This window comes from Sceloporus occidentalis, unplaced genomic scaffold (assembly GCF_023333645.1).
Source record: "Sceloporus occidentalis isolate IW3139 unplaced genomic scaffold, rSceOcc1.0.p SCAF_3, whole genome shotgun sequence".
Classification (NCBI taxonomy): domain Eukaryota; kingdom Metazoa; phylum Chordata; class Lepidosauria; order Squamata; family Phrynosomatidae; genus Sceloporus; species Sceloporus occidentalis.
In genome coordinates this window covers 80527936-80555412 of record NW_028316983.1, presented here as the reverse complement: position 1 = coordinate 80555412, position 27477 = coordinate 80527936, and the positions used below count along the sequence as shown (strand labels likewise).

General features: G+C 41.6%; 1 protein-coding gene across 1 annotated transcript in view; it reads left to right on the top strand.

The window, feature by feature from the left end:
• The first annotated feature begins 387 nt into the window (after nucleotides 1-387).
• The window catches only part of LOC149316305 (low-density lipoprotein receptor-related protein 8-like), a 260752-nt gene continuing 233662 nt past the window's right edge, over nucleotides 388-27477 (top strand). Inside the window, exons 1-2 of the mRNA XM_089515186.1 lie at nucleotides 388-561; nucleotides 2526-2645. Coding sequence (XP_089371312.1) covers nucleotides 492-561; nucleotides 2526-2645 — 190 coding nt within the window. The 5' untranslated portion in view covers nucleotides 388-491. The remainder of the gene's footprint in view (nucleotides 562-2525; nucleotides 2646-27477) is intronic.

Genomic DNA, 27477 nt, shown 5'->3' with positions numbered 1-27477 from the left:
CTTTGAACTCTGGGAAGAGTCTATGCATTCCTGCATGGCAGCATGGGGCTGGGCTGGGTGGCCCTGGTGGCCTCTTTGAACTCTGGGAAGAGTCTATGCATTCCTGCATGGCAGCATGGGGCTGGGCTGGGTGGCCCTGGTGGCCTCTTTGAACTCTGGGAAGAGTCTATGCATTCCTGCATGGCAGCATGGGGCTGGGCTGGGTGGCCCTGGTGGCCTCTTCCAACTCTGGAAGGAGTCTCTGTTGGAAGGCGGAGGCGTGTCCTGTGGGTCTGTGGGCGGGCACTGGCTGACCTAAGCCCCGCCCACCAAGGCTTGACGTCACCGGCTGGGCTTGAAATGCAGAGGCGCCGGCGGAGACTAGGGAAGAGGAGCGAGAGCATCAGCAGTAGAGTAAGGGGCCAGTGCGCGTGCGCGGGTTTCCCATTGAGTCGCCGGCGGAGAGAAAGGCGAAGGGAAGGAAGCAGGGGAAGAGAGGAGACCCACCTGCCATGTGCCGCCCGGCGCTTTCCAGGCTGCTCCTCTTCCAGCTGCTGCTCCTCAAGCTCCACGTTGGAAAAGGTGCGTCCGGGGAGGACAGGAGGGACACCCATCCGAGCCCCCCTTGGCTCTTCTTTCCTGTCTTAAGGGTTTCCGGAGGGTGTGCATGGATGTATAGCCACAATAAGTGTGTGTGTGTTTAATTGTGTATTTTACAGGAAAAACCCCGCAGCTAGTCACGCCCTCCTTTTCCCGGACGTGTCCTCCATTTCATTATACCATCTGTCCAGGAGGGAGTCCCAACTGTCCTCCATTTTGAGCATGGCTGAGAAGCATGGGCTTACGTTCCTGTGGGGTCTGAGTGGCCAGGCATGTCCTCCTTTCCCAGGACGCATCCTCCAACTCATCATCTCCTTCCCAGGAGGGATTCCCAAATGCCCTCCATTCTGAGCATGGCTGAGATGCATAGGTTTGCATTTATATATGAGGGTTTATATAGCTTGTATTTGGACATGCCTTGCATTTATGAGGCTTCTGAGCTCAGGGTGACCGGACATGTCCTCCTTTTCCCGGACGCATCCTCCGTTTCATTCTCGCCTTCTCTCCAGGAAGAATTCCACAATGTCCTCCATTTTGAGCATGGCTGAGAAACATGGGTTTACATTCCTTTGAGGATTCTTGTGCTCAGGCTCACCAGACATGTCCTCCTTTTCCAGGACATGTCCTCCATTTCATTATCTCCTGTCCAGAAGGGATTCCAAAATACTTTCCATTTTGAGCATGGCTCAGAAGCATGGTTTTACATTCATTTGAGGGTTTTGCATTCAGGCTGACCAGGCACGTCCTCCTTTTCCAGGACACATCCTCCATTTCATTATTTCATTTCCAGGAGGGATTCCCAATTGTCCTCCATCTTGAGCATGGCTGAGAAGCATGGGTTTACATTTACATGAGCGTTTAGATCGCTTGTGTTTGGTCATGCCTTGCATTTTTCCTGGCAGTCCTACATTTTGCAGTGCCTCGTCCTCCTTTGCAGGGAGGACGCATTGTGACAGGTTTGCTTTAGGGTGGCCATAAGTCAGAAATGACTTGAAGCCACACAACAATGACCAAAACATAGGTTTGTGGGGGGAAGGCTTGCATCCTGGTATGACAGAGGAAAGGCTCTTATTTCCTGGGGATTTAATAGCTTTAAACCCAAATGGCTTAAAATAGAAATAAAATAACCCCCGTTTTCTGAGATCTTTCCTCCTGAGCGAGATCCCAGCATTCATCCCTTTCTCCTTCTCCTCCTCTTCCTCCTATTAATGCTGTCAGCAATCTATGGAGTGAATGCACGGCATTTTAAATAAAATAAACCTTTGGGTCCCTATCACAGACACAGACACACACCCTTCTCTTGTCAAAGCACTGCCCAGGAAGATGCTTTTTGCGAGAGGAAGGCATCCAGGCTCCGCATCCTTCCTCCCAGAGAAGGACTTGGCTTGGAAGGAGCCTTTGTTGTGGGATGTCAGCCTCCCTTTGCTCCCCTTTCCTTGTTATTAGGGAGGCCGTGTCTCTAAAAAATCAGGTGCAAAAGAGCATTGTGTGTTGATACTGGGAGGCAGGGAGGGGGGGTTCACTAGAAGGGCTTTGTTGCGCTCTGTTGTGTCTCCCGTGTGGCCTAGATGTGCTCCGGATTTGCTTGCCTTTTTTTTGCAAGGGAGAGGGATGGCTGAGAAACCGGGGTGTGTGTCCCTGCGTTTGTGTGCATCCTCTATATCAGTGGTTCTCAGCCTTCCTAATGCCGGGACCCTTTAATACAGTTCCTCATGTTGTGGTGTCCCCCAACCATAAAATTATTTTTGTTGCTACTTTATAACTGTAATTTTGCCACATGTTTCATGATGGTCTTAGGTGGCCCCTTTAAAAGGGTCATTTGGCCACCAAAGGGGTCATGACCCACAGGTTGAGAACTGCTGCTCTATATATTCTCTCTCCCCATCTCCTTCTTTCTTGCAAAAAGGCAAGGGATCTGACTGGCCTCTTCTCCCCCTTTTTTGCAGGGTCCGCCAAGGAGTGCGAAGAGGACCAGTTCCAGTGTCGGAACGAGCGGTGCATCCCTTCCATTTGGAAATGCGATGAGGATGACGACTGCTCAGACAACAGCGATGAGACCGATTGCCGTGAGTAGTTTTGTTTCTCTGTTGGTTTATCTCAGTTCGTTTTTGTACCGCCTTTCTCTCACAAAAGGACCCACAAATACCTTGGTGGGGAAAGCTTTCAGTCCTCTGTGGCAGAGAGAGGAACCACTGCATGTCTGTCCTGTGTATGAAATTCAGAGATATAGCCGTGTCGGTCTGTAGAATCAGTATGCAAAAAGATCTTGTAGCACCTTTGAGATTAACTGAAAGAAAGAAGTTGGCAGTATGAGCTTTCCTGGACTAAAGTCTTACTTCCTTAGATGCTCAAGAAGGGGAAAGAACTGCCATCTTGACCTCTTTTGCAATCCAAATGCTAGTGGCCAGGCCCAAGTTGTTACAGGCTGTCTGGATTTTTATACTTTTTGTTTCAATTTATCAACTGCTCAAATCAGTTTTGATTCAGTTTTTGGATGTTGTTGTACTTGCAAGAGGGGAAAAGTCAGAAAGCAAAAGTGATCAAATCCGTTCCCATTTGATCTTGGCAGGAAAGCCATCCTTCCTCAAAAATACCAAATTAATGAGAAAATTCAAAGCTATAGCCCTGTTAATCTGTAGAATCAGTATGCAGAGAGATCTTGTAGCACTTTTGAGAATCATTGAGAGAAGGAAGTTGGCAGCATGAGCCTACATAGACTTGAGACAAAATGCATCTGAAGAAGTAGACTTAAAGTTCAAGCAGCCAACTTCTTTCTTTCAGTTAGTCTCAAGATCTCTCTACATACCGTCCTCTGTGTATGTGTGTGTTTGCTGGGAAAAGGAGATTTGTTGTTGTTAGCTGCCCTCCAGTTGGCCCTGACTGATGGTGACCCTGTGAATGAGACACTTCCAATACTTCCCTGTCTTCAACCTCTCTGCTCAGATACTGCATATCCATGGCCACAACCTTGTTGTAGGCAATCCCAGTTAACAATCTGTATGCAGTTCTTTGGACCAGGTGTACTTTCTGAACAGAGGGCAGTTTTTGTTGTTGTTGTTGTTGTTGTTGTTAGTTGGCCTCGTGTCGACCCCGACTCATGGTGACCCTGTGGATGTGACATCTCCAAGCTCCCCTGTCCTCCACTGCTCTGGTCTTGCAAAATCAGAGTTGTGACCTCCTTGATTGAGTCTATTCATTTCATGTGCAGTCTTCCTCTCTTTCTAATGCCCTTTACATTTCCTAGCATTATTGTCTTTTCTAATGAGCCGTGCCTTCTCATGATGTGGCCAAAATACACCACTGCTTTTGTTTTGTGGGGAGCTGTATGTATGTATGTGCAATCCTTTCCAAGTAAGCCTGCCAGTCCTTCCTCCCTCTGGCTGCTATTGGAATGGAAGAAGGGTGAGGAAAATTGCCTGCCTGCCTTTTCTGAGGGACCTAAATCTCCACTGGCCTTGTTGTGGTAAGGATTTTTAGTTTCCATCCTAGGTGTGCGTCTCTGTTCCAAGGCCAAAGGATTATGTCCTGTGGTTCACAGCTTTAGCTAAGGTTTTAGCATCCCTTAAAGCATGTAAAGTATTCCTGGATTCCTTTCCCTTTTGCAAAAAAAAATGACCCCTGGGGTTGTGAGAAATCCTCTTTCAGAGTTCAGTGGTAAGAGTGTAAGATCCCATCTTTTCCTACTTTTATGAATGAATGAAAGTGCCTCTGCTGTCGGCGACTCTTTTGATTGGCTGCAGGGGTAACACCAGATAGGTCACATGGCCCTGGCTTCCTTAAAAAAAGGATGTGGGAGGGGGGAGAAGAAGGGTATTAGACACACCTTGAGCCCGCCTGCCTGCCTGCGCTTTTCTGCCCTTGGCTTAGACAGAGAGGACAAGGAAGTGTTGCACAGGCAGTCTAAATTTACTCACCCAAAGCCGTTTACTATTGCATAGTCATGATGAATCCTTTAGGGCCAGGAATGAATAAGCTCTTTACCAACAAACGTCAGCCCAGGTGATCATCTTTCCCAGTAAATTCTTGCAAGGAGCAGATCTCTTAGGCTGCAGTCCTGCACATACCTGGTGTGCCTTCAAGTCGTTTCCGACTTTTTGCAAGGTTTGTTCAGAGGAGGTTTGCTTTGCCTTCCCCTAAGGCTGAGAGGATGTGACTTACTCAAGGTCACCCAGTGAGTTTCTTGGCTGAGCAGGGAATCAAACCCTGGTCTCCAGAGTCACATACCTATCTTGGAAATAAGTCCTACTGAACTCAATCATGGACTTACTTCTTAGTAGACATGCGTGGCAGAATGCTATTAGTGTTCTTTTTCCTTTTAAAATTTTAGTTCTTTCCACAGTTACACAACCCTCTCTTGTGCTTATCTCCATCTTCTGATGACAGATTTTTTGATGTTTTATATAAGCATTGCTTATAATTTGGGGGTAAACATGATCATGTTCAACTTGAATTTCTAGTATTTGCGTATTCTCATTTGAGAGAAACTTTTCTTTAATGCTGAAGATTTTTTGAAACAGTTTTGTGTTTAGTATGTAAAGATAAATAGATATTAAAATGTGTCATAAGGTGCTTGCAGTCGCAGCTATCCAGAGAATCTTGATAAAATTCTAGGAAGGTAATACGAGAAAGATTTTTCCCAATTCAGCTGTATATTATTAATTGTACACGTGTAGCTGAGAATACCTAAGTATTGCCTTTCTTGTTTTATAGCCATAGTGCTTGTTCATGTCATGAAAAATGAGGCTGTGAAAGTGTGATTTGCCCAAGTTCACCCAGTGGGTTTTCCAGTGGTGGAGTTCCTATTCAAGCTGTGGTCTCCAGACTCATAGTCCAACACACAAACCACTATACCACATTGGCTAATAATTTCCTTCTCTCTCTACTCTGTCTTTGTAACAATTTGTAAATTAAGCCTTATATTATCATCCAGTCCGAGCTGATTCAAGTTGCAACCCTTCACATTTAGGTGTAGAGTGTGTGACACTCTGGATAGGATTGAACTGCAGTTCCCAGCGGACCTAAATAGCATAGACAATTGTAAGAGATGATGGGAACAAGCAAGTTGCTTACCTGTGCTATACAGTATATACTTGGTTGTAAGCCTTCTTGAGTTGATTGGGTTGTAATTTTACTTAAATATGCCTAGAGTTGGCTGTGAGTGAACATTGTGGTTTACTTTGGGATTTGAACCCAGATCTTGCAAATCTTAGTCAGGCACTTTACTTTGTACTGCAGTACATTGTCAGAATATATGTACCTTAGAATGCCTGTTGTGTAAGGTTGGTGGACTGTTGATTCATGCTTATTTGAGAAGCTGCATGATTTGTGAATGGCAGAGAAACAAGAGGTTACTCATAGATGAAAGAGGAATGGTATAATGTTTATGATTCTGCCTGTAGAATAGTGGTAAAGTTTGTGCTTTGGGGGTGGCAGTAAAATACCAAGTGTGTGTGTGTATTTGAAACTCACTTTTTAGGGAAATAGTGAGTGCTGTGTTGTAATTTGCAAAGCCCTCAGTGTTTATTCCAGGAAACCACAAAGGTTCAGCCTGAGGAACTAGTGGGCGACATTAGATATTGAAAAAAATGCTTTCTTGTGTTACTTATGCTGTGTTTCTCTTCTGTAGATGATCATTGCCATAGGCGTTCACCCTAGTTTTCATGAGGCCTTTTGTTGTTGTTGTTGTTAACTGCCCTCCAGTCGGTTCTGACTCATGGCAACCCTGTGGATGAGACATCTCCAAGAATCCCTATCCTGCACTACCTTGCCTAGATCCTGCAAGCCCTTGCCCACAACCCCCCGATTGAGTCTATCCATCTGGTTTGTGGTCCTCCTCTCTTTCTTCTACCCGCTACCTTTCCTTGCATTATTATTTTTTCTAGTGATCTTTGCCTTCTCATTAAGTGGCAAAAGTACAATAGTGGCAACTTGATCATCTTACCTTCCAAGGAGAGCCCTGGTCTGATCTGCTCAAGAACCCATTTGTTTGTTTTCTTGGCTGTCCATGGTATCCTAAGTCCTCTTCTCCAGCACTATATTTCAATTTAGTTGATTTTCGTTCTGTCTGCTTCCTTCACTGTGCAGCTCTCACATCCATACATGGTGATTGGGAATACAATGGCCTGAACGATTCTGACTTTAGTGCTCAGTTGTATGTCTTTGTTTGTCAGTATCTTTTTAAGTTCTTTCATAGCTGCCCTTCCCATTCCTAGTCTTGTTATTATTTCTTGACTGCAGTTTCCATTCTAGTCAATGTTTGATCCTAGATATGGGAATTCTTTAACTATTTTAATTTCCTTGTTGTCTAGATTAAATTTGTGTATAAGGCCTAGGTCCTGGAAAAAAGATGATGTAGTAAACATGTGTCAACATTGTACCATGTAGGTTGTGGATTACAACTGAATGTTTTCCATACCCAGAATCCTTTTTACATAAACAGGTAAATGTTACAGAGAAAGCTGAAAATGCACTTACTTCCTTCTCGTCATAGCAGATTCCTGTGTAAAACAAGGCAATATTTCATTATACAAAAAGAGGCAGATACTGCTATTTGTGTGTGTGTGTGTGGGGGGGGGGGTATGGCCGAAGATCAAGGATGTATATCTTTTAATGTGATACAGTCCTTGTGTGTGGACCCTGCCATCTCAAATTCATGTGTGGGAATTAAAGCTGTGTGGGTCTCACATAATGATGAATATTATAGTACAGAGATAATGTTTTTCAGTACTCAGAAGAGAAGTGTGTGCATGTGGGTGTATGTATGTTTATAACTTGGAAAAAAGTTTAGACAGATAGTTCTATTAAAAAACATGGTGCTTCAATTACACTAGTGCACGCATCTTCATTTTTTCTTTTTATGCCTTAGACAAGTGGTTCCTAAACTTTAGTCCTTCAGGACTTCAACTCCCAGAATTCCTGAAGTTTGGACAAATTGGCTGCAGCTTCTGGGGGGTTGAGGTCCAAAATAGCTGGAGGACCAAAGTTTGGGAACCACTGACTTAGACTATAAATCCCATAATAACAAATAATATCTGGCAAATGGAATACAGGTTGAGTCTCTCTTATCCAAAATGCTTGGGACCAGAGGTGCTTTGAATATCAGATTTATTTATTTGTTTGCATTGTGGAATAGCTGTATTTGCGCATATAATAAGATCTCTTGGAGATGGGACCCAGATTTAAACACAAAACTAATTTGTTTCATAAACGCTGTATACACATAGCCTAAAGGTAATTTTACACACTATTTTAAATAATTTTGTGCATGAAACAAAGTTTGCCTACACTGAACCATCAGAAAGCAATCTCACCGAGACAGTGTCACTATCTCAGCCGCCTATGACAAAAGCTTTGGTTTTCGGAATATTTGGAAGCCGACTTTATTTGCCAGTCTGTTTTGCTCCTCAGTCTGTTCATGCAGAGCTTATATTTATACTGTACTTAACAAAATCGGTTTCCAGATGTAAATTCTCCCATTTCATCTGTCTCCACTCCCTGATTTATCCTTATTATTAAGCTTTATTTATATAGTGTTGTGTAAATTTACAGTGCTATATAAATAAAGCTCAACAACAACAACATACAATCTTTTTAATTAGACGGTTCCCTGTCTTCAGGCTTACAATCTAAGAAGACATGACACAAAAGGAGAAGGGAATGGTGGTGAGGAAGAGGATCTAGTCCAGCATTTATTCTCTCCTGGATAAAAAGCGTTCACACCATGTCTCCTATATGAGATTTTTTTCTAGTATCACTTATTTGTTCTAGGTTGTGTAACACTTGCCATCATCTAAGCTATTGGATGACACAGACTGAAATAGGACATTGTGGTTGTTTTACTTCAATAGATCATATGAAGTTTCTTTCCAGCAAAATGAAGCTAGGAATAATGACCATCCATGGACACTTCATTTATTAGTCCAGCACACCAAAGCATAGCGGTCCTTGAACACGGAAGCTTCAGTTATATACGGCAGGGGTGGTTGTCAGCCCTCAAGTTTCAGATCCCATGCTGTCATACTCTACAAGTGACTGCATCTGTAAATCACTGTTTCTACATGCACAATGTATGAGTATTCTGTATTGTGTTTTTTTTTAATAGGGTTATTCATTGGGCTTATATTAGCATTCAGAGAATCATGGGAGTAAGTTTATTGAGGGTTTCTGCCATGATGTGTTGCCAGATAGACTTGTTTTGAAATTCACAGGTTCAAAAGATACTGGTGATACAGAATAGCTCTAGCCTATCCCATATCAGTGAAAAATCAGTAATGTTGCTGGCCTGGTGTTGACCCCTTTCTGTGGGTTAAAGCACCGAATTATGTGTGTGTGTTTGCTTGTTAAATATTTGCTTGACCCCATTTGACAATAGAGTGGGATGTAAGTTTTCATTTTTATGCTAATCGAGTACAGGGAAAAAGCGAGTGAAATTTGCTTCCATGAGCCTATGATTGGCTATAGAGATCTTGTTCACAGCCCACTATCAAGACTAATGAGGTTTTCCAGTATAAGAGACAATACATTTTCAGTGCTGACCCCTCTTTCTTTTCTAGTTCTTCTCATTCGTTTTTAATTGATGATGCTGGCCTGGATTTTTAAACACTTGCTTCTTTTACCTTTTATTAAACAGTGTTTTCTGTAGTGCTCATCTGCTTCATCTATACTAGCATTTTAATGTGTGTTATACTTAAAACTGTTTTATGTTTTTGATCCACTTTGAGAGTTTTTGTTTACCCTGGAAGATGACATAAAAACACCTAAATAAATAAACCTGCTTCCCTCTTCCCATTTTATATTCATTGTGATCCACTCCTTTACACAGGTTTTCTCCTGCCTAGTTCAATCCTCTTATTGGAGCCAGATTCTGTTAAAGTCAGAAAACAGCAAGAGCATAGTGGCATTTGGTGAAAGGCGAAATAGATTTTGCCTTCTCCTGATGTTTTCCATTAGCATAAAAAGTTGATCCTGCTCCCACTGTGCAATCCCCTGTTTTGTAGCTGATGTGGACAAGCATGTGTTCAATAAATACATTCTTTAAAAATGCTTTGGGACCTGTCCTAGGTGTGCCTAAGAAAGGTGGCATGTGGCCTCAGAAAAAGTGAGGTGCCTGTATGGTTACTTGCTAGTTACGTAGCTGTAGGTAGTATTTTAAAACAAGATGCTTTAAAAATATGTCTGTCTTTGGTAGTTTAGTATCTGCTGTAAGAGCAATCCTTTGAAATTTTGCTTCTTTCCCCTTCTGTTGTTCTGAAATGATGTCTTTGCTCTCCCTAAATGCATTTTCTTCTTGTCTGTCTGCTGCACCTGATTTGTGTTACTTGTTGCTTGGGGCCTGTGTTGTTTGGAACCTGACTATCAGCCATTGAGGCAGGATATGAAAATGTGTAGAGAAGTTAGCTTTGTGGGTCTAGGAGGAACAAAACTGGAGCAAAATTTCTAGATTTAGTGTTACTGTTTTTTGATTTAGTGCAGGAGGTAAAGGTTAATTGGTATCTCACTAATAAACACTAAATTGCTTAGGAGAGGATAATTTTTACCCCCAGACAGCTTTAAAGTCTATTATTTATACCTCACTGCTTAGGGGCAAGCCACAAGTGAGCATTAACACCAAAATGTTAGCTGCTATGGGAAAACGTTAAATGTTCACATATTGCACTTATCTTTATTTGCAGAAATGACAGCCTGAATGAAAATAATCAGCTTATAAAATAAATTAGGCCTTGTAGGCGTAACAGCATATTCCCCAATTTCAAAAAGAATATGTTATATTTTAAAGGGTATAATGGGAAAACTATACTTGTTCTAGGGAGGGGGGAAATGTGTTGGAGAGCTGGTGGTGCCTTCTCTTCTTTTCTAAGCAGTTTTTGAACAGACTCTTGCTGTTTCTGCACTGATTTTTGGCTGCTCCAAAGTTTGTTCTGTGTTAAAGTGATGTTAGATTTAAGGGAGTCCTTTCAATAACCAACCTTAAGACAGCTTTCCTTAGCACATTTTGTTCCCTTCCTGTACAGTTGGCTCTCCACATTTGTGGCTTTGACTATTCATGAATTTATGTGTACTCTCTAGTAATCTGTATGTCCTCCAGTGTTACTGTGATTAACCAAAGCTTTGAGCCCTCCCTTTGCGTGACAACTCAATAGCCTCTCATCCATCATATTGAGAGACTGAATTAAAGACTGAAGCCAGGATGAGAAATTGCTTTGTTGCCTTCTTGGCAAGATTTGTTCTGGATTTTTTTGCCTCTGTGGCTGAGAGTATGTAACTTGCTTAAGATAACCCATTGGGTTTCTTTGGCCAAGTTGGGATTTTCATCCTGGTTTTCAGAGTTGTAGTCCAACATTCAAACCACTATCTTATGTTTGCATTGGCTAAAACTGCTAAAGTTCAGTTCAAGGCAGAGCTAGATTAATAATTGTGGAGAAGGAAGAAAACCTACATGCTGTCATCACACTTATCTACCGTAACAATTCATATATTTTGCTGAACAGTTGCCATATTGTGACTTGGAGCTTGGGAGTATCCTATGGGCTTATAAACTTCCTTTTCTCTTTTTCCCAGTTTAGCTTTTCTGATTAACATTAGCATGGTTGATTGCTACTTCTGAACCAGTATAACTGGAATTGGCTTCTAAACCATAGTCAGCAAAGCAATTTCTCATCCTGGCTTCAGTCTTTAATTCATTCTCTCAATATAATGGGTGAAAAGCTATCGAGTTGTCGGTCTTGTTCACACTGTGGTTTAAACCAGATCATGATTTCAGATGATCTGGTTTAAACCACCATGGTTCCTACTTGATTCGAATCAGTGAAGTGATTTGGAAAGGGGGGTCATTGTTTCTACCCATTTAACCCAGGTTTTATCCATTTAACTTGCATCAAAAAGACATGGTAAAATGGGGTGTTTTTTGGGCTGAATCAGTTTATTTGGAAATAAATCGATTCAGCCCAATTGGGAACCAGGTGGATTTGAATGGGATTCAGATCTGCGCTGGTTCCCACCGGCAGCAGCTTCCTCGGCCTCCATGACTGCTCAGTCCTCAGTCCTCCATCCTCCTGGCCTGCCTCTCTCCTTCTGCCCCAGCGTGCCACAGTCCTCTTCCCGGCCTCTCCTCCACCCCCAGTATGGCCAGGAGGACAGAGGAAAGCATGACGGGGAAGCTGCGGCTGTTGCTTCCTGCACCGATTCTTGAAACGGACGCAAACATAGTGGGAACCACGCTGTTTGCTGAACTGGTTTCAGGAATCGGTGTAGAAAGCGAATCAAGAGGTAAGTGGAAATTAGGCCATCATGCAAAGGGAGAGCTCAAAGCTTTGATGCATGCTGTTCAGTAGATGTGCAGCTGTGGGATCCAGTGTAACCCGCCCCTTTCCCTGCCAGATCGGGGCCTCAGCTGCCACAGCGGCAGCCTCTGAGGCCCCGATCCGCCACTTTTCATTTGTGTCACTGGTGCAGCCGCGTAAAGGCTGCACCAGCAACACAAACCTGGAAGGAGCTCTGTTTTGGATCTTGTTCTGGTGCCACGAAAAGGGCGCCCCAGGTGCCCTTGCGCGGCTCCAGGACATCACTTCTGTGCCGCTCCGTTTGGAGGTGGTGCAGTCGTGACGTCCCAATGGCAGCGCCCATGTAGAATGGCACCGCCATTTCGTACGTACTAGGCTTAGGGCGTCTGGAAAGGAAGCCCTGTCCTAACTCTAGTACATACCTAGTATGTACTTTTTGCCCATCTGCAACGGGCCTATGTTGCCATATATTTATACTAAAAGTGCAGTGGTAGCTGTATTGGCCATTTAACGAATACAAACAAAAATCCATCAGTGGCACCTTTATTGGCCAACCGAAATGCACAATTTATTTGTTGAAAGCTTTTGAAGCTCCATGTGCTTCTTCATCAGGCAAGATGTTACAAACCAAACAGGAGAAAAAAACAAAGGGGAAAAAAAATTAAAAAATAGGAGATGTTAGTCAGATGCCTCCATGTTGTTTCAGTCCGTAGTAAAGATGGTATGCTGGGGAGAATATCTTTTGCAGGCAGGCTCCTGCAAAATTTCCTGGACATTGAAAATCTCTTTATTGTCGAACGACTAGAAGGAGGAGGAGCTTGCCAGTAAAGGTAACAATAACAATAACAATACTTTATTTCAGCCAACAGGCCATTAAACAGCAAAATGTATATAAAACATGTAAAACATTTAAAACACGTGAACTTGTTAAGATAAAACTATAAAATAAATGTTCATAACATGCTCATGGTATGTGCATTTATGTATATACAAAAACACTCTCAGATATACTGAATGATACTAAACTATAAAACACAAGCCCAAGGGCCAGTAAAGGTATTATTGTTGGATTTTTGTTTACACTAAAAGTGTATAGGATTGTGGCCTAGGTATCATTGTTTCAGAAGACATATTCTTACATTTATGTTATAGGCTGTTTTCTGTGAAACATGACAGTAAATGGCCTCTCTTCTCAACCTGGAGCAGTGAAAAGGCTATTATAAACCTACTTTCAGGTCTGGGGCACACTATTGTCTAAGACTGTGAAGGTTTATATGAATTAGAAGTATCAAAGTGTAGAATAACATCTGGAAACATATAGGAGCAAAGAGAAAGTCAGCTGTACATCTTTGGATGCTATTTCGTGAATTCTATTCTTATTCCTTAATCCTGGCTCATTTCATTAGGATTTTTTTTTTGTGGGGGGTATTGTTTAGTTTTAGTTTTTGCTGTTGTCATGTTTCTTACAAAGAACCAAGAGACTGCCACAAATAGAAAAGAGGTGATGGAATTCTATCCACTAGTATTTCTCTGGAGCAGGGATAGATTTGCCTCTTGTTTGGAGTTAACAAAAGATAATGGCTATATAGGGAGCAAACTTTTAGCTTCTAGTCATTGTGATGTTCAGTTGTGTATTTTACACTTGCATTGTGTGACTCTCCTTGCCTGCTGTTCAGTGTCTGGCTTTACTGCTTTGTAAGCACCTTTTGCAGTTAACAGACTTATCTTGTCAAACAGATGGTATCTGGAACAAGGCCTCATTAGCACATCATGTAGTTGGATGCCTTCTCTCTGGTTCTGTTGAATTGGGCTTTGTATAAGCATACTACATGTATTGGTCTCCATGTGATGGGCCTTTTAGTTGTTCACTATTATAACAGGTGTGATTTTGAGCATTAGACACTCTGAAGGGTTAAAGCAGATGTGTAGGTTTCTGCTGTAAAAATCTCTCTATTTTTACTAATAAGTAAGCGTGTGGGTGATGTGGATTTGGCTGATATTATGTGGGTAAGAATAGTGGTTTGAGCATGGATTATGACTCTGGAAATCAGGGTTCAATGGCCCACTTGACCATAAAACCCACTGGGTGAGTCTCACACTCTCATCCCCAGAAAACCCTGTAATAATGGCTCTTAAATTTGCTTTAGGGTTGCCATGAGTGAGAAATGATTTGAAGGTTCACAACAACAACAACAAACCTTTTCCTTTGAGTTTTTTTTAAAGTAGATACAATTTGAAGATGGGCTAAAGATGGAAAATGTTGTTATTTGGAAAGCAGAAGGTTTAATCCTTACGACTTGATGGACTGAGTCTGGATCATATTTCCACTATTTGTGAATAATAAAGACTTTAGCTTACATCTTGATGCATTTAACATGACATCTAGCTTATCCCTTGTTAAGCAACATGTTTATCTTTTGTTTATGGTATGGTATGGTTACATCTGAGAGCCAGCATGGTGTATGTTTGAGCATAGGAGCAAGACTCTGGAGATTGGGGTTTGATTTCCCACTCGACCATGGAAATTTGCAAGTCACACTCTCTCAGCCCCAGTAACTCTATGATAGGTTTGCCATAAGTCAGAAACTACTTGAAAGCATGCAACAAATGACTGCACTAGGTTATTCACCTGATAGTTGCCCAAATTTAAAGAGCACAAGATATGGTATGTTGGATTGGATTCAGGTTTCTCCATCAGTGATGCTTCTGCATGAGTCACAATATGACTCCTGTTATCTCCAACCAACACAAGGAAGACTGGATTAATCACACTCCATCTAATCCCAGAATTCTATTTCCCAGAGTGATCAGTGAGACACTTTTGGGAAGCTTGAAAGCAGCTCATAGACAGCAGCCACCACACCTTTACTCCAGCATCTGGTATTTACTGATGGCAGTTCACCTGGGTCAGTGTTCTGATTGTGGTTCATTTTGATACTTATGTGTGCTTTGATTCCAAAACTGACAAGAAATAACTGTTTTGGCAAGCATTTGCCACAAAAAGGTCCTAATTACTGCTGATATCATATCCCAATGATGCTAATTCATGAATATAGCAGGTACCACTATTGCTGGATGTATAAAATATACACTACTTGCTGATGCATAAAATGTTCTGAGCCTTTATATGACAAATAAGAGAAAATTTATATTGGTTCTGGTAGCATAGATGTTTTATGTATTGGCCCTGGATTACAACATTGTTTTCTGTAAATGTGTTAGGACACTGGTTATAATAAAGTAAAAAAGAAGAAGAAAATGGCAACAAAAATTAATGCAGGGGAAGTTTATTGATTCACAGACACATTTACAACTACTTCAGGAGAATATCACATGTTGCTGCTGAGGTGAGATCTCAGTAGATTGAAACACATTGGGACTGGATATTATTGTGAGTCAGTGAATCCCATTGTGGGAGAACAGAAGGGTATACATCATATAAATAAATAAATCTTCAGTTTTGCATTGTTTAACTTGCCATAACTGGAACAACTCTTTGGATGGAGAGTAGGAGAAGGAATCATACAACCTTCAAGATGTTGCTGAAATGCAGTCCCAGAATTTTTTGCCTTTGGTTGTGCTGCAGGTTACAGTCAATAGCATCTGGAGGACTACACACTTCTGCAGAGATGGTAAATTCAAGGCTAGTGTAGTGCTGCAAAATATTCTGTCTCTATCATATTGTGCTCATTTTTGTGGAAGATGATACTGATAAAGTGTACTTAGCAATTTATACTGAGAGCATATCAATAAATAAAAAAATAAAGAAAATTAGTTGCTTTTGTGTATTCTTCTGCAGATCATGGCAATATTACTTAATGGTTTTATTATACCTTTTGATTTTACTTTTAAAGTAAGGGTTGGAGGAGCCCTTCAAAGAACCAGGATGAATTGCAGATATGATTTGGAACTAAACCATCAAGCAGCTGGTTTGGTTTTAGAATGTGCACATCAAAAGAGATGGCATGAATAAATTCTGTGGAAGTGCTAAAAATAATGAATTGTATTCCATGTGATTTTGGCTTAAAAGGACATGCCTCTTCTTTCCTTTCTCTCTCTTTTCATAAATACTTAATTTTACAGCCCTTTGAATCTGAATAGAATTCCTCCTACTCCTTTTGGAAACTGGCAAATATTGATTCCTTTATCTCTTTTGTCTTAAGAGAAAAGGGAGGCTGGCTTCATTTGGTTTGCCTCTCTTTTTTTGATCACCTCCCTCATTAGGGATGTTGGCAGGAGTGCAACAGGCCAGTTGGCATGAGTCTCTGGGGCCACCTTTGTAACTTGAAGGAGTCTAGAGGTTTCTGTTGGGGAGGCAGAAGTATGCATTATCAACAGAGTTGAACTGAGTATTTCTCCACACTCACATTCATTTATTTTTATTAGTCTCCTGGCTAGTAATTGAAACAATCATTATTTCCTGGCTTCAAAAATATAATTGCATTGTGAATTTCACTGCTGTCCATGTGGATGGTTAATAACACCTGTTCTTATCTCAATTTTTTTCCAAATGGGAAATGTGGTATAAGGGAGGGTCATTCATAAGGAACAAGTGTAGACTCAGAAGGGAATTAGGTCCATCTAGCTTTTAAGGATTTTCTGGTTTCATTTAGAAATAAAGTTTTTAGCTTTTGTTGTTGCAGATAAAACACAAACAATGAAAATGGGTATATTTTATACTAATTTATAAATAAAGAACCTCTGTATTACATTTCTGTCAAGTGTATTACTCTTTCTATCAAAAGAGAATACTTGGCACTGTTACTGCTACTATGTTTTCAGATAATGCCTTTAAACCTGCAAATAAATATACTTTCCTCACCCTTCCCCAAAGCATCAAGTCCTATCTGATCATGGAAGCAAAGCAGGATCAGCCCTGGTTAGTACTTGGATAGGAGATCACCAATGAATAGCATCTATTGTAGGTTATATTTCAGAAGAAGGAATTTGCAAAACCATCTCTGAGTATTCTTTGCTTAAGAAAAAACCAAATTCATGGGGTCACCATAAGTTAACAGTTCTGCACACACTCACACTAGTCAAAGCTGAAAGACCAGCAGCAAGAACTGTGAAACTCAAACTAATATTTCAAGTGCAGTGCTTTAAAATAGAAGGAAGAAATTTATGGATACATAAATCTTTACCCTGCTGTCCTTTATTGAGGTGACAGGTTTGATTCAGGTGCATGGCTTAGTGTTCCATTGTGCACATTAAATCCTTAGTCTCATGTCTCAGCGTACAATGGGGAGCTGTAGTTAAAGGGAGCAAACAGCAGAGAATTCTAAGTACCCCACCAGTCTAGAAATCCTTCCTGACACTGTACATAAACTTCAGTATATCCAGTTTCTGATACCCTACCTACCCTTCTGTATTAACCTCCCTCATAGTTCATAGGTAGAGCTTCATATCTTATAGGCGGCTAGTTCTGAGCTCTCCAGCATGCTAGCCTGACTCTTTATCTATTGGCTTGGTAGGACTTATGCGCTAAACATGATTGGTTTACCTCTGGGTCTTTAGTCATAGACCTGGGCTATAACTGGATGCAAGACTGATTCATTGTACACTTAAAATAACAAAAGAGACTTTCTGTGTATCTCTGACAGGCATCACTCATGCAGACATCATACTGGATACCTTGAAATTTGGCCAGATTAGCGTAGTGGTTTGAGCGTAGGACTGTGACTCTGGAGACCAGGGTTTGAATCCCGGCTTGGCCACGTAAACCCACTGGGTGACCCTGGGCAAGTCACAGCCTCAGAGGAAGGGAAATGCAACTCCTTCCCTGAATAACTCTTGCTGAGAAAACCCCATGATAGGCTTGCCTTAGGGTTGCCATAAATTGGGAATGACTTGAGGCACACAACAACAACAAAACTGTAACTTTCAAGTCAAAGAGTCAAATATCCAAATGGCGGCTTCCCAGAAACAAAGACATTAACCTGCCCTAACTTGTCAATGATTTGTGATAGATACTTTGAAATCTGGGTACTTTTGGCTGTTGTCCAAGTTGCATTGTCAAGTGTAAAGCTGAAATTTTAAAAAGGCACTTCCTAGAAGCAAGAAAGAAAAAAAATTTGGGAGCTTCTATAACTAAAGAATTTTTAAGAACTGAAAAACAGGAGAGGTCTGTCTTAGGGACTGGTGCCAAAATTTCTGAGCTAAGCAGCTAAACAGAAGATGGTTGAGGCCCTGCTGCTAAAATTTCTGAGATTACAAAGAGACAGGAAAATAAGGGAGGATTCTTTGTGATAATGTTAGTAAGATGCTGACCTAAAAGTATAAAACTTGCTAAGCTAAAAGTATACAACCCTCAAAAACGTACGTCGGCTCCTCATGGTTGCAGGGACAAGGAGAAAAACATGTGGAAGCTGCAGCAGTAGGTCCAAATGGGATCACACTGCCTGGTGTTTCCTTCTTCTGACACCCCTATAGAAACTGGAGATGAATTTTGCTTACTAGAACAATGTGCAGAAAGCTGAAAAAAGCTGTTTCCTATCTGGAAAGGTTCATTTTGACATGCTTTCCAACATTTTAAATATCACATTGGCTCTTACTCTGTTTATACACTATAACATTGAAACCATCTTTTTCTGCTGGGCAAGATTTAGAATTTAGAAGGTTTCCAATTGTCTTTGCTATAGATTGTTGAGGTAGTTTGTTCATATTTTGCTAATGAGTACTACAAACTGAAAAAGCCAGAAGCGAGCTAGTTCAGCTAGGATTTTCTTGGGTGCTATAGAGTGTTGTAATTACTGGGTAAAATAGAACCTGAAGTCATACCACACTAAACTGGAAGTATGGAAGTTACTGGCTATTGATTTCAGTTAATGCAACAGCTCTCCGTGTGGATTGTGCAACCCTAATGACACTGGAGCTGCCTTTCCTTATCTTATGACTGTCAGTATTAGTTTGCTATTGTCATGAGGTTTGTGGGAATCCTTTTGCTCATCAGCATATGTGAACCCTGACACAACCTTCCTTATTAAATGTTTTCAAACACGAGCGGATCTCATTGATTAAGCCTGATTTTTAGGCTAAGTGACACCCTTAATACTTTTTTTGGAGTTTTCATTTGGAACTAATCCAACCATCACCTGAATTTTCCACATTTGAAGGTGATCATTTTATTTATTTGATTTTTCTCCCATTTTCCTCCCAAATGGGACTCAAAATGGTTTACAATTATTATTATTATTAACTTTTATTTATAAAGCGCTGTAAATTTACACAGCGCTGTACATACAATCTTTTAGTTAGACGGTTCCCTGCCCTCAGGCTTACAATCTAAGAAGACACGACACAAAAGGAGAAGGGAGTGGTGGTGGGGAATGGGATCAGGTCCAGTAGTTCTTCTCCACCTCCGAGGACTGGACTAAGGCAGATGGACTGGAGGAAGGGCTTGGCTTCTTAATGGATGCTTAAAAGGAGGCTTCTTGGGTCAGAGAGGGGCTCGCCTCTGGGAATGCTTCTCTAAACAATATAGTCTTTAACTCAGTTTTGAAACTGGGTAGAGAAGTGATGAGGTGTGCATGTGTGGGAAGAAGGTTGCAGGAGTAAGGGGCAGCAAGCGAGAAAGGATGAATTCGGGAGGGGGCAGTGCTAGTCCTACACTGTGACAGGAGACCTTGACTACAAGAGCGGAGGGTGCGAGTAGGAATGTAAGGAGAAAGAAGGTCAGATAAGTAAGGAGGGACCAATCCATGGAGGGCTTTGAAAGTCAATAATAAAAGCTTGTACCGGATGCGAAAGGGGAAGGGGAGCCAATGAAGGGAGGATAAAAGAGGTGAAACATGGTCAAAGCGGCGAGCGGATGTGACAATACGGGCAGCTGAATACTGGACAGAGATTAAAGGATGGAGGTGTGAAAGAGGAAGCCCTGTCAGAAGGAGGTTACAATAATCTAGTTGCGAAACCACTAGGGCATGGACTAGAGTTTTGGCAGTAGAGGCTGAGAGGAATGGGCAGATCTTGGCAATGTTGTAGAGAAAGAATCTACAGGCCTTGGCGGTGGCCTGGATCTGGGGAATAAATGACAGAGAAGAGTCAGAAATGAAGCCAAGACTGCGGGCTTGATGAACCGGTTGAATAGAAGTGTCGTCAACAGAAACAGAAAAGGAATAGTGAAGGGTGGGTTTAGGTGGAAAGACAAGAAGCTCAGTCTTAGACATGTTGAGCTTCAAGCGCCGAAGCCGCATCCACTGAGAGATGGCAGTCAGACAAGAAGAAACTTGCTGTTCAAGCCTTGGAGAAAGGTCAGGGGTGGAGAGATACAGTTGAGTGTCGTCGGCGTACAGATGATAGGAGAAACCAAAAGAACTGATGAGTTTACCTAGGGACAGTGTGTATAGAGAGAACAGAAGGGGACCCAAGACAGAGCCCTGGGGAACTCCAACAGATAGGGGAACAGAGGATGAAGTCTGACCACCCGTGACCACTGCAAAAGATCTGTCTGACAAGTAAGATTTAAACCAGTCGAGAGCAGAGCCGGAGAACCCAAGGTCAGAAAGTAAATCAACCAGGAGACAGTGATCAACAGTGTCAAAGGCCGCAGACAAATCAAGAAGAATGAGAATAGAGTAGAGGCCGTTTGCCTTGGCCCGCAAAAGATCGTTTGAGATCTTGGTGAGGGCTGTCTCTGTAGAGTGCCGTGGGCGGAAGCCAGACTGGAAAGGGTCCAGGATGGAGTTGGCTTCAAGAAACTTAATACAGCAAGAATAAACGACCCGTTCTAGGACCTTAGAAAGAAAAGGAAGAAGAGAAATTGGATGATAGCTAGACAAAGAAGAGGGGTCGAGAGAGGGTTTCTTCAGAATTGGGGAAACGAGAGCATGTTTGAAGTCAGAAGGGAAGGAACCCATAGAGAGAGAGAGATTAAAGATATAGAGGAGCGAGGGCAGAAGAGAAGGGGCTATAGAGATTAGGAGATGGGAGGGAATAGGATCAAGAGAACAGGTAGTAGGTTTGGAAGAATTTAGCAGCGTAGAGAGTTCATGCAGAGAAACAGGGGGAAACCCAGAGAGTTTATTAGTAGAAGGTACCAGGAGGTTAGTGGTAAGGGGCAAGTCGGGAGGAACTATTTCAGATCGAATAGTAGTGACTTTAGTGATGAAGTAGTTGGCAAAGTAAGTGGGGGAAAATGATGAGAAGACAGGGAGAGAGGAAGGTTTTAGTAGTGTATTGAAGCAGGAGAACAGGAGAACAAACGCTGCGGACGCAATGTAAGTTTAAAACAGAATAGCTAAAGGGCATATCACATGAACTTTAAAACTGGGGATTATCGCATACCAGATCACTGCCTAATTGCCGGCTGCCGTCAGCCCAGGTCCAAGCCGGGTCCCAACCGTGCTCCTTTTAGAAGTCAGAAGCTTTCCGGCTTCTAAAAAGTGCTGGCAGAGCGCGGCTGGGACCCGGCCTGATAGCATGCAATAATCCCCACCTCTATCTCCCGGCTGCAGCCCCAGAGGCTCGAGTTGGTTTTAAAGCATTAAGCCAGAGAGGGTAATCAGTTCTAAAATTTTAGGACGGGGGCAGGAGAGGGTTGATACACGCTTACTACAGGGTGGTCAGAGAAGTATTTCCCCCTGCTTTCTATTTACACTTTTAAAAAAGGAAAGCTGTAGCATCACACACACTGCTCAGCATACTTAAAAAATGGGGCTACAACTATACTGCAGAGTGATGTTGTGGATTGACCATGGGGGTGTTCAGTGGGATTTGTATGCAGGGCAAAGTGGCAATCTGAAGTTTTTAATAAGTAGTCCTTAACTTTCTTACAATGTAATAAGACAAAAAAAAAGTATTAACAGAAAGGCTTATGGAGTAATTAAAGTGAAGATGATGCTAGAGAACATATTTAACTCAATTTCCGGGCTGAAGGGTTGTATTGCTATTTGCTTAAACGTTGCAAATTGGTATGTTTGAGCTGATATCCTAATTGTTCATGGACTAGATTTATATTAAATGGATGTATTTGTCCTTTGGCTCTAACATCTGTTTTTAGTCAATGAGAAGTTTAATGTGCTTTGGTAAACATAGTCTGCAAGCCTCTGCCTCGTAGTATTGAAAATACAAAAACTGCCTAGGGTGAGGTGATTTCTTAGAAGTGATTTCTTAGAAGACTGGTACACAGCAGAAAAGAAATCATAATTTTCACATCATTAATGACCATTGCTTTTAAAAGGTGATTGGAGCAGAGATTAGGAAGCTGTGTGCCCATTGCTATCCTGTGAATGATGAAATGTAGTGTCAGCACCTGGCATGCTAGAGTAAATGTCAGGACCTGTGTGTCTTAGTATGACACACTTAGGTTGAACCCTCCCTTTAATTGAGCCCTTGCCCATCTTTGGTTGTGCTTATCCCCCCTGGCAATAGCAGTAGCTGCCAACTACATTTCCCAAATGCAATGCTTGATGGTGATGCTGCCACTGGAGTGATGTAACTCAATCAGACTTGGCAGAATAAATGAATATATTATCAATCATGAAGAATCGTGTGGGATTATACTATGAACTGGGGTCTGAGTGGCAGAACGCACTACATTTTATGTAGTATTTTGAGTGTGTGTGTGTGTGTGGGGGGGGGGGGGACGGCCTATCCAAGGCTAGCCTCGCAGTTCCTAGCCTCTTTAGGCTGCCACTCTCATCTTGCCCTTTGCTCCCCTTTAAAATCCCTTTTTGGATTTGGGTTCTGGGCTTCCAGGTGACCTTAGCATGGACAGGTTTATTTAAAAGTAGTTTCTTTAAATGATATGTGTGATCACATTAATTCAGGGTGAAGGAAGCCAGATTAACAAGTAGTTCCACTTGTTTAGTATATGATAACAGACTATTTGATGCTTTAGTCAGGCCCTGTCTGCGCAGGCCAAATAACACGTCCTCCCTCTGTCCTCTAGGTGGGGAGCCCAGACAGTTGCTCAGCCCAAATCCCAGTCCACAGGCTGGACGATGTATGGCCAATTTAGCACTAAATCCAAGGTATACCCCCAGGGACGTAGCTAGGATTTTAGGAAGGGGGGCCGTTCAGACTAAGTGCCACCATTATAATGGGGCTTGGGTGTGGCGGCGTAGCAGCACACACCATTCATTTTTCTAGTGGAAGGGGGGGGTCTGGACCCCAAGGACCCCCCCTTGGCTACGTCCCTGATTACCCCCCCCCAAAAAAAAACCCAAATTAAAATAATTCATCTTTTTCTCTGGATCTTCCTAGAATATCTGGAGCCCTTCATCGTGACAGCAGGTGGCTTTTTACACTCTGTAGGCAGAAGTAGGTACCCAGCCATGTGTTTGATGCTGAGCATGGGAGTGCTAAGTAAGGGGGAGTGATATTAGGGCACCTCTGGGGCCAAAATATTCTGGGCCGCTCCCGGAGTATTCTGGCTCATGACTTGTTTCCAGTGCTTTTAGTTTCAAATAGATAACAGAATGCAGGCTAGGTATTATCATAGCTCCCTTCTTTCAGTCACTCATCATCATCCAGACACATCCATCCCCATTCTGTCCTAATGGCCTCTCTCAGCTGCCACCAACTCAACTATTAACAGAAACCCTCCTCCCAATTGTCTCTCCCATCATAGAATTCACTATTCTGGGATTGGCTACCTTCTTTTATTCCCATGCATTGCTTCACTCCTATTCATCCAAGCCCAACTCAGTAACATATTTGCAAGTTTTCCCCCCTTGCTTTTCTCCTGTAACATTTTCACAGAAGGTTATGACAACAAACATGCCCTACTGTAACAAATCTTGTACAGAATAGATTTTGAGCCCCAGGATTCAAAGTAGGTTTATTCTTCTCATTCAATACAATCATTGTTGATTCTTGAACATTTCCTTCCTCACTGGATTGTTGCTTGAAAATGCCCTCCAGGACCACATTCTGAATGCTTCTGTTCAGTTCCTGGAAAAAATCTTTCTTTCCTCTCTCCACTCATAGGGCAAGCTAGATCTCTAATAATTCTCTCTCTTTGTCTGTAATTCTGGTGATTGAAGTGCAGGGAGATATTTTCCAGAGTGTTCTGTTTCAGAGCTGTGCACTCTTATTTATCAGCTGCTGGATTGGATGATTATACAGAGATTAATTATTGTTAAAACCCACTGGCCTCACTGGACCAATTCCTACCAGCTGTGACACTCTCCAAGGAATAGTCAGATGCCAGGCTCTGAGATCCAATGTGGGCATCAACTGTTTGCCCTCCCAAGAATAAATTGTTGCATGCACTTGATTACAGATGCAAAACTACAGTGTAAGCCTGTTGTTGTTTGCAAGAGAAAGCCAGAAATAAGATTGTATATAAATAAAGGAATTATTTTCTCAGATAACTGACAAATAGATGTAGAAGGTTCATTGCTGTTAAGCTCTATTTGGTGATAGGAGATGCTTTGAAGAAGGTCCCATATTCCATTCCTGAATTTTTTTTCAGGCAAGATTAGGAGAGTTCTTTTCCTGAAACCCTGAAGAGCTGTCGGCCAATACTGACAACTCTGAATTTAATGAACCAACATCTTAATGTGGTATGTGGAAGTTTTAGGCATTCGTTTTCTGACTTTAGTCCATTGCCTGATCATATCCTTGGCTTTGTGTGACATTTCCCCCCTTACATATAATCAGAACTTGAAGAAGTTGCTATTTGGTCTGCAGCTTCCAGAATTCCCCAGCAATATTGGGACTTGCCCTCTAAAAAACAACAGTACCAAGCTCTGTACATAATACCAGTCTTGTTACTAAGTGGCAGTTCTCTAGCATTTCGTAGACAATTTGTTCTTTTCACTTTTATCTAGCTAGCTGGGTAAACCAAAAATATTTTTCATTTATCAGTGAGTAAACTGTGACTAATGGGAACAAGTTCAGTTCAGTGGGTTGCATGCTTTTCAGTGGGTTTTCAGCAGAGACTGGAAATAGTGGCTTGCCATAGGCTAAATCATAAATTCATACAATATCTGTACCGAGATCTGAACATGGTATTCATTGAAGTGCACTAGCGCTTTGTTCAAATTTTCTGCTTGAGTGACCTCCAGTACCTATCCAGTGTCCTCTCTTAACTCCCAGCTGTGATATGCTATATTTGTCTTCGAGTCTTAACTGTATGCAGGCAGCTACTGACCTCTTGGGTACATCCAGTCCGAAGCAAAACAGTTACTCCCTCATGGAAACCGCATCTGAAGCTGGCTTTTATCTTTGATGAATTTATTAGTCTTGAGAGTGTTGTTGTGTTGTGGCGTTGTTGTCTCATGAAAAGCTTGAATTGGAAGTACAGCTGTAGGTGTTGCTCATCAGATTCTCATCTGTATCATTGTAATTATATTTAAAAGCAGAAAGTGTTATCTGACGGTGTATCTGCCCAAATGATAAATCTGCCTGTAAGCCTCATGAAGTATTACTTGGCTGCAGATACTTTGCTCTGCATAAGAACAGTGGTGTGCATTGCCAGTTTCAGAAGGAAGTATGTAATCTGGGTGCAAGGCTAGAGTTTACAAGCCATATTAATTGAATGTTGCCATTGGGATGGTTACATAAAAATAGTTTTATATTTAAAAAAAAAAGAAATTAAACTAGCTTTCTCTGTGCAGCTGTTACAAACATCTTATTTCCCTCGGGCTCAGAGGCTAGTCCAGTTAACATTGGACTGAGCTCTGATTTGCAGCCTGGGAAGCTGTTGCTGTGAAGTTTACTCCTGAGTAGACATGTATAAAATTGAACTCCTGTTTGAATGCCAGGAAACTGCTACTCTTAGGATTATGAGCAGACATTCATAGAATTAAACTGAGCTTTGTATGATTGGTGGGGAAAATGCCCAAAGTGGTAAGAATCCCAACCCTCCCATGTTCTTTAGCCCCAGATGTAGTTGGAAAATAGCTCCAAGGTGCTTTCCAAATTAGCATTCAGACTTTGAAATGTAAAAGATTACCCAACACAGATGTAAACAATACTTCCTGAACATTGTCTCAGTCACTTGTTCTTTGGATTCCAGCATGGCAATAACTACTCAAAAAATTGGGGTTTTTTTTCCAGAAGCTGCATCTCAGACAGCTGCTTATTCTGAGCTCCTATCAGTTTTCTTTTTTGGAAAACCAAAATCACTCTTCCTCTTTGCCACATCCTTTAAATATTAGTTATGGTAGGTGTGAGCAAAGAGTGGTCCTCTTTTGTTGGACTGCAATTCCCATCTCCCTATCCAGTATAACCAATGCTGAGGAATGCAGTTCAGAGACATCTATAGAGCCACATTTTGGCTACTCCTGCATAACTGGACTGCTTCTCTTACAATATCCATTAATCTCATTCATCTGTCACAGTATGTCACTTCTCTGACAGATTAATTTGCAATATATCCTGTAGGTTAATACAGCATAAACTGGTTTTTAACATTTTGAAGTTTTCTGGTAATGCTGGGGAGGTGGGGCTGTTCCTGTTTCCACTATCTGCTATTGTAATGCTGAACTGGAAGGCTGGGAAAGGAAGGCAGATTGAGGAGGAGTACCAGCAAGCACATATATTGTTGTTCTAACCTGGGTGAGGTGCATGTTTCCCTTCTAGACTGCAATGCCACCTTTAGCCAGTATATCCAATAGTGAGGAATTCTAACATTTGTAATACAACATCATCTGGAGGGCCTCATAGTCTCCATTTCTCTTGTAGCCTCTGCATATCCTGCTAGACCTAGAGATTACACCACATTATAAGGTTTGCAGATTTTGGATACTCTAAAGTAGTGTACCAGTCACCCAGAAATTTAAAATACATTGTTTGAAAGTCTCGTCAGTATATTCCTCATACACTCAACACAAGGAACGGCAAACATCTACCTCATATATTTAAATACCTTGTTGTTTGTTTTTAGAAGTTCTACATCTCTAGTCTGTAGAAATGGCAATTCACATACAGTTGATTCTGTAGTGGGTGGATGGATTTTTCCCAGGAGTTGCAATGAATAATAATAATAATAATAATAATAATAATTAATAATAATAATAATTTGTTTTATTTATATACCGCTATTCCAAAGATCATAGCGGTGAACAGCAAGTAAGCTAATTAGCAAGTATGAACACATAGGCAGCATTGTTTTCTAGTTACCCAGCAAGTTTAAACAAAAACTGAGGATTTTAGTTGTCAGTTTGAAATGACATGTTTATTAAAGGTTGGGGATATATCTTATATAAAGTGTTGATTGCTGGGACCACATTGTTCCCGCCTTTGGCCTAACCCAGTAATTCATTATTGTTTGGGGGGGGGGGGGGCACTTCATGTTTGCTCTGTAACACAAAAAACTTTTCCCCATGTTTTATTCAAGCCTAAGTAGTTTCCTCCCATGATCATATGGCAAAAGAATATCAACTTTTTTCCCTTTTGCAAGCTTGAATTGGGCAAAACATGACAAATTTTTTAAGATGGTTCATCTATTTTGGGATTTAGGATGAATTTATACAAGTCAATCAAAATGACACTTTACAGATTATTTGGGAGCATGTGATTAGAGGCAATAAACACCTTATGTAAAGTTTATTTGAAAACAGTGTATGGAACAGAGATTAAATAAGAAATAATGTTGCTTTAAAAAAATAATAATACAGTGTTCATTAACAGCTATATCCATCCTTACTTGATGAGAACCTGAATGAAG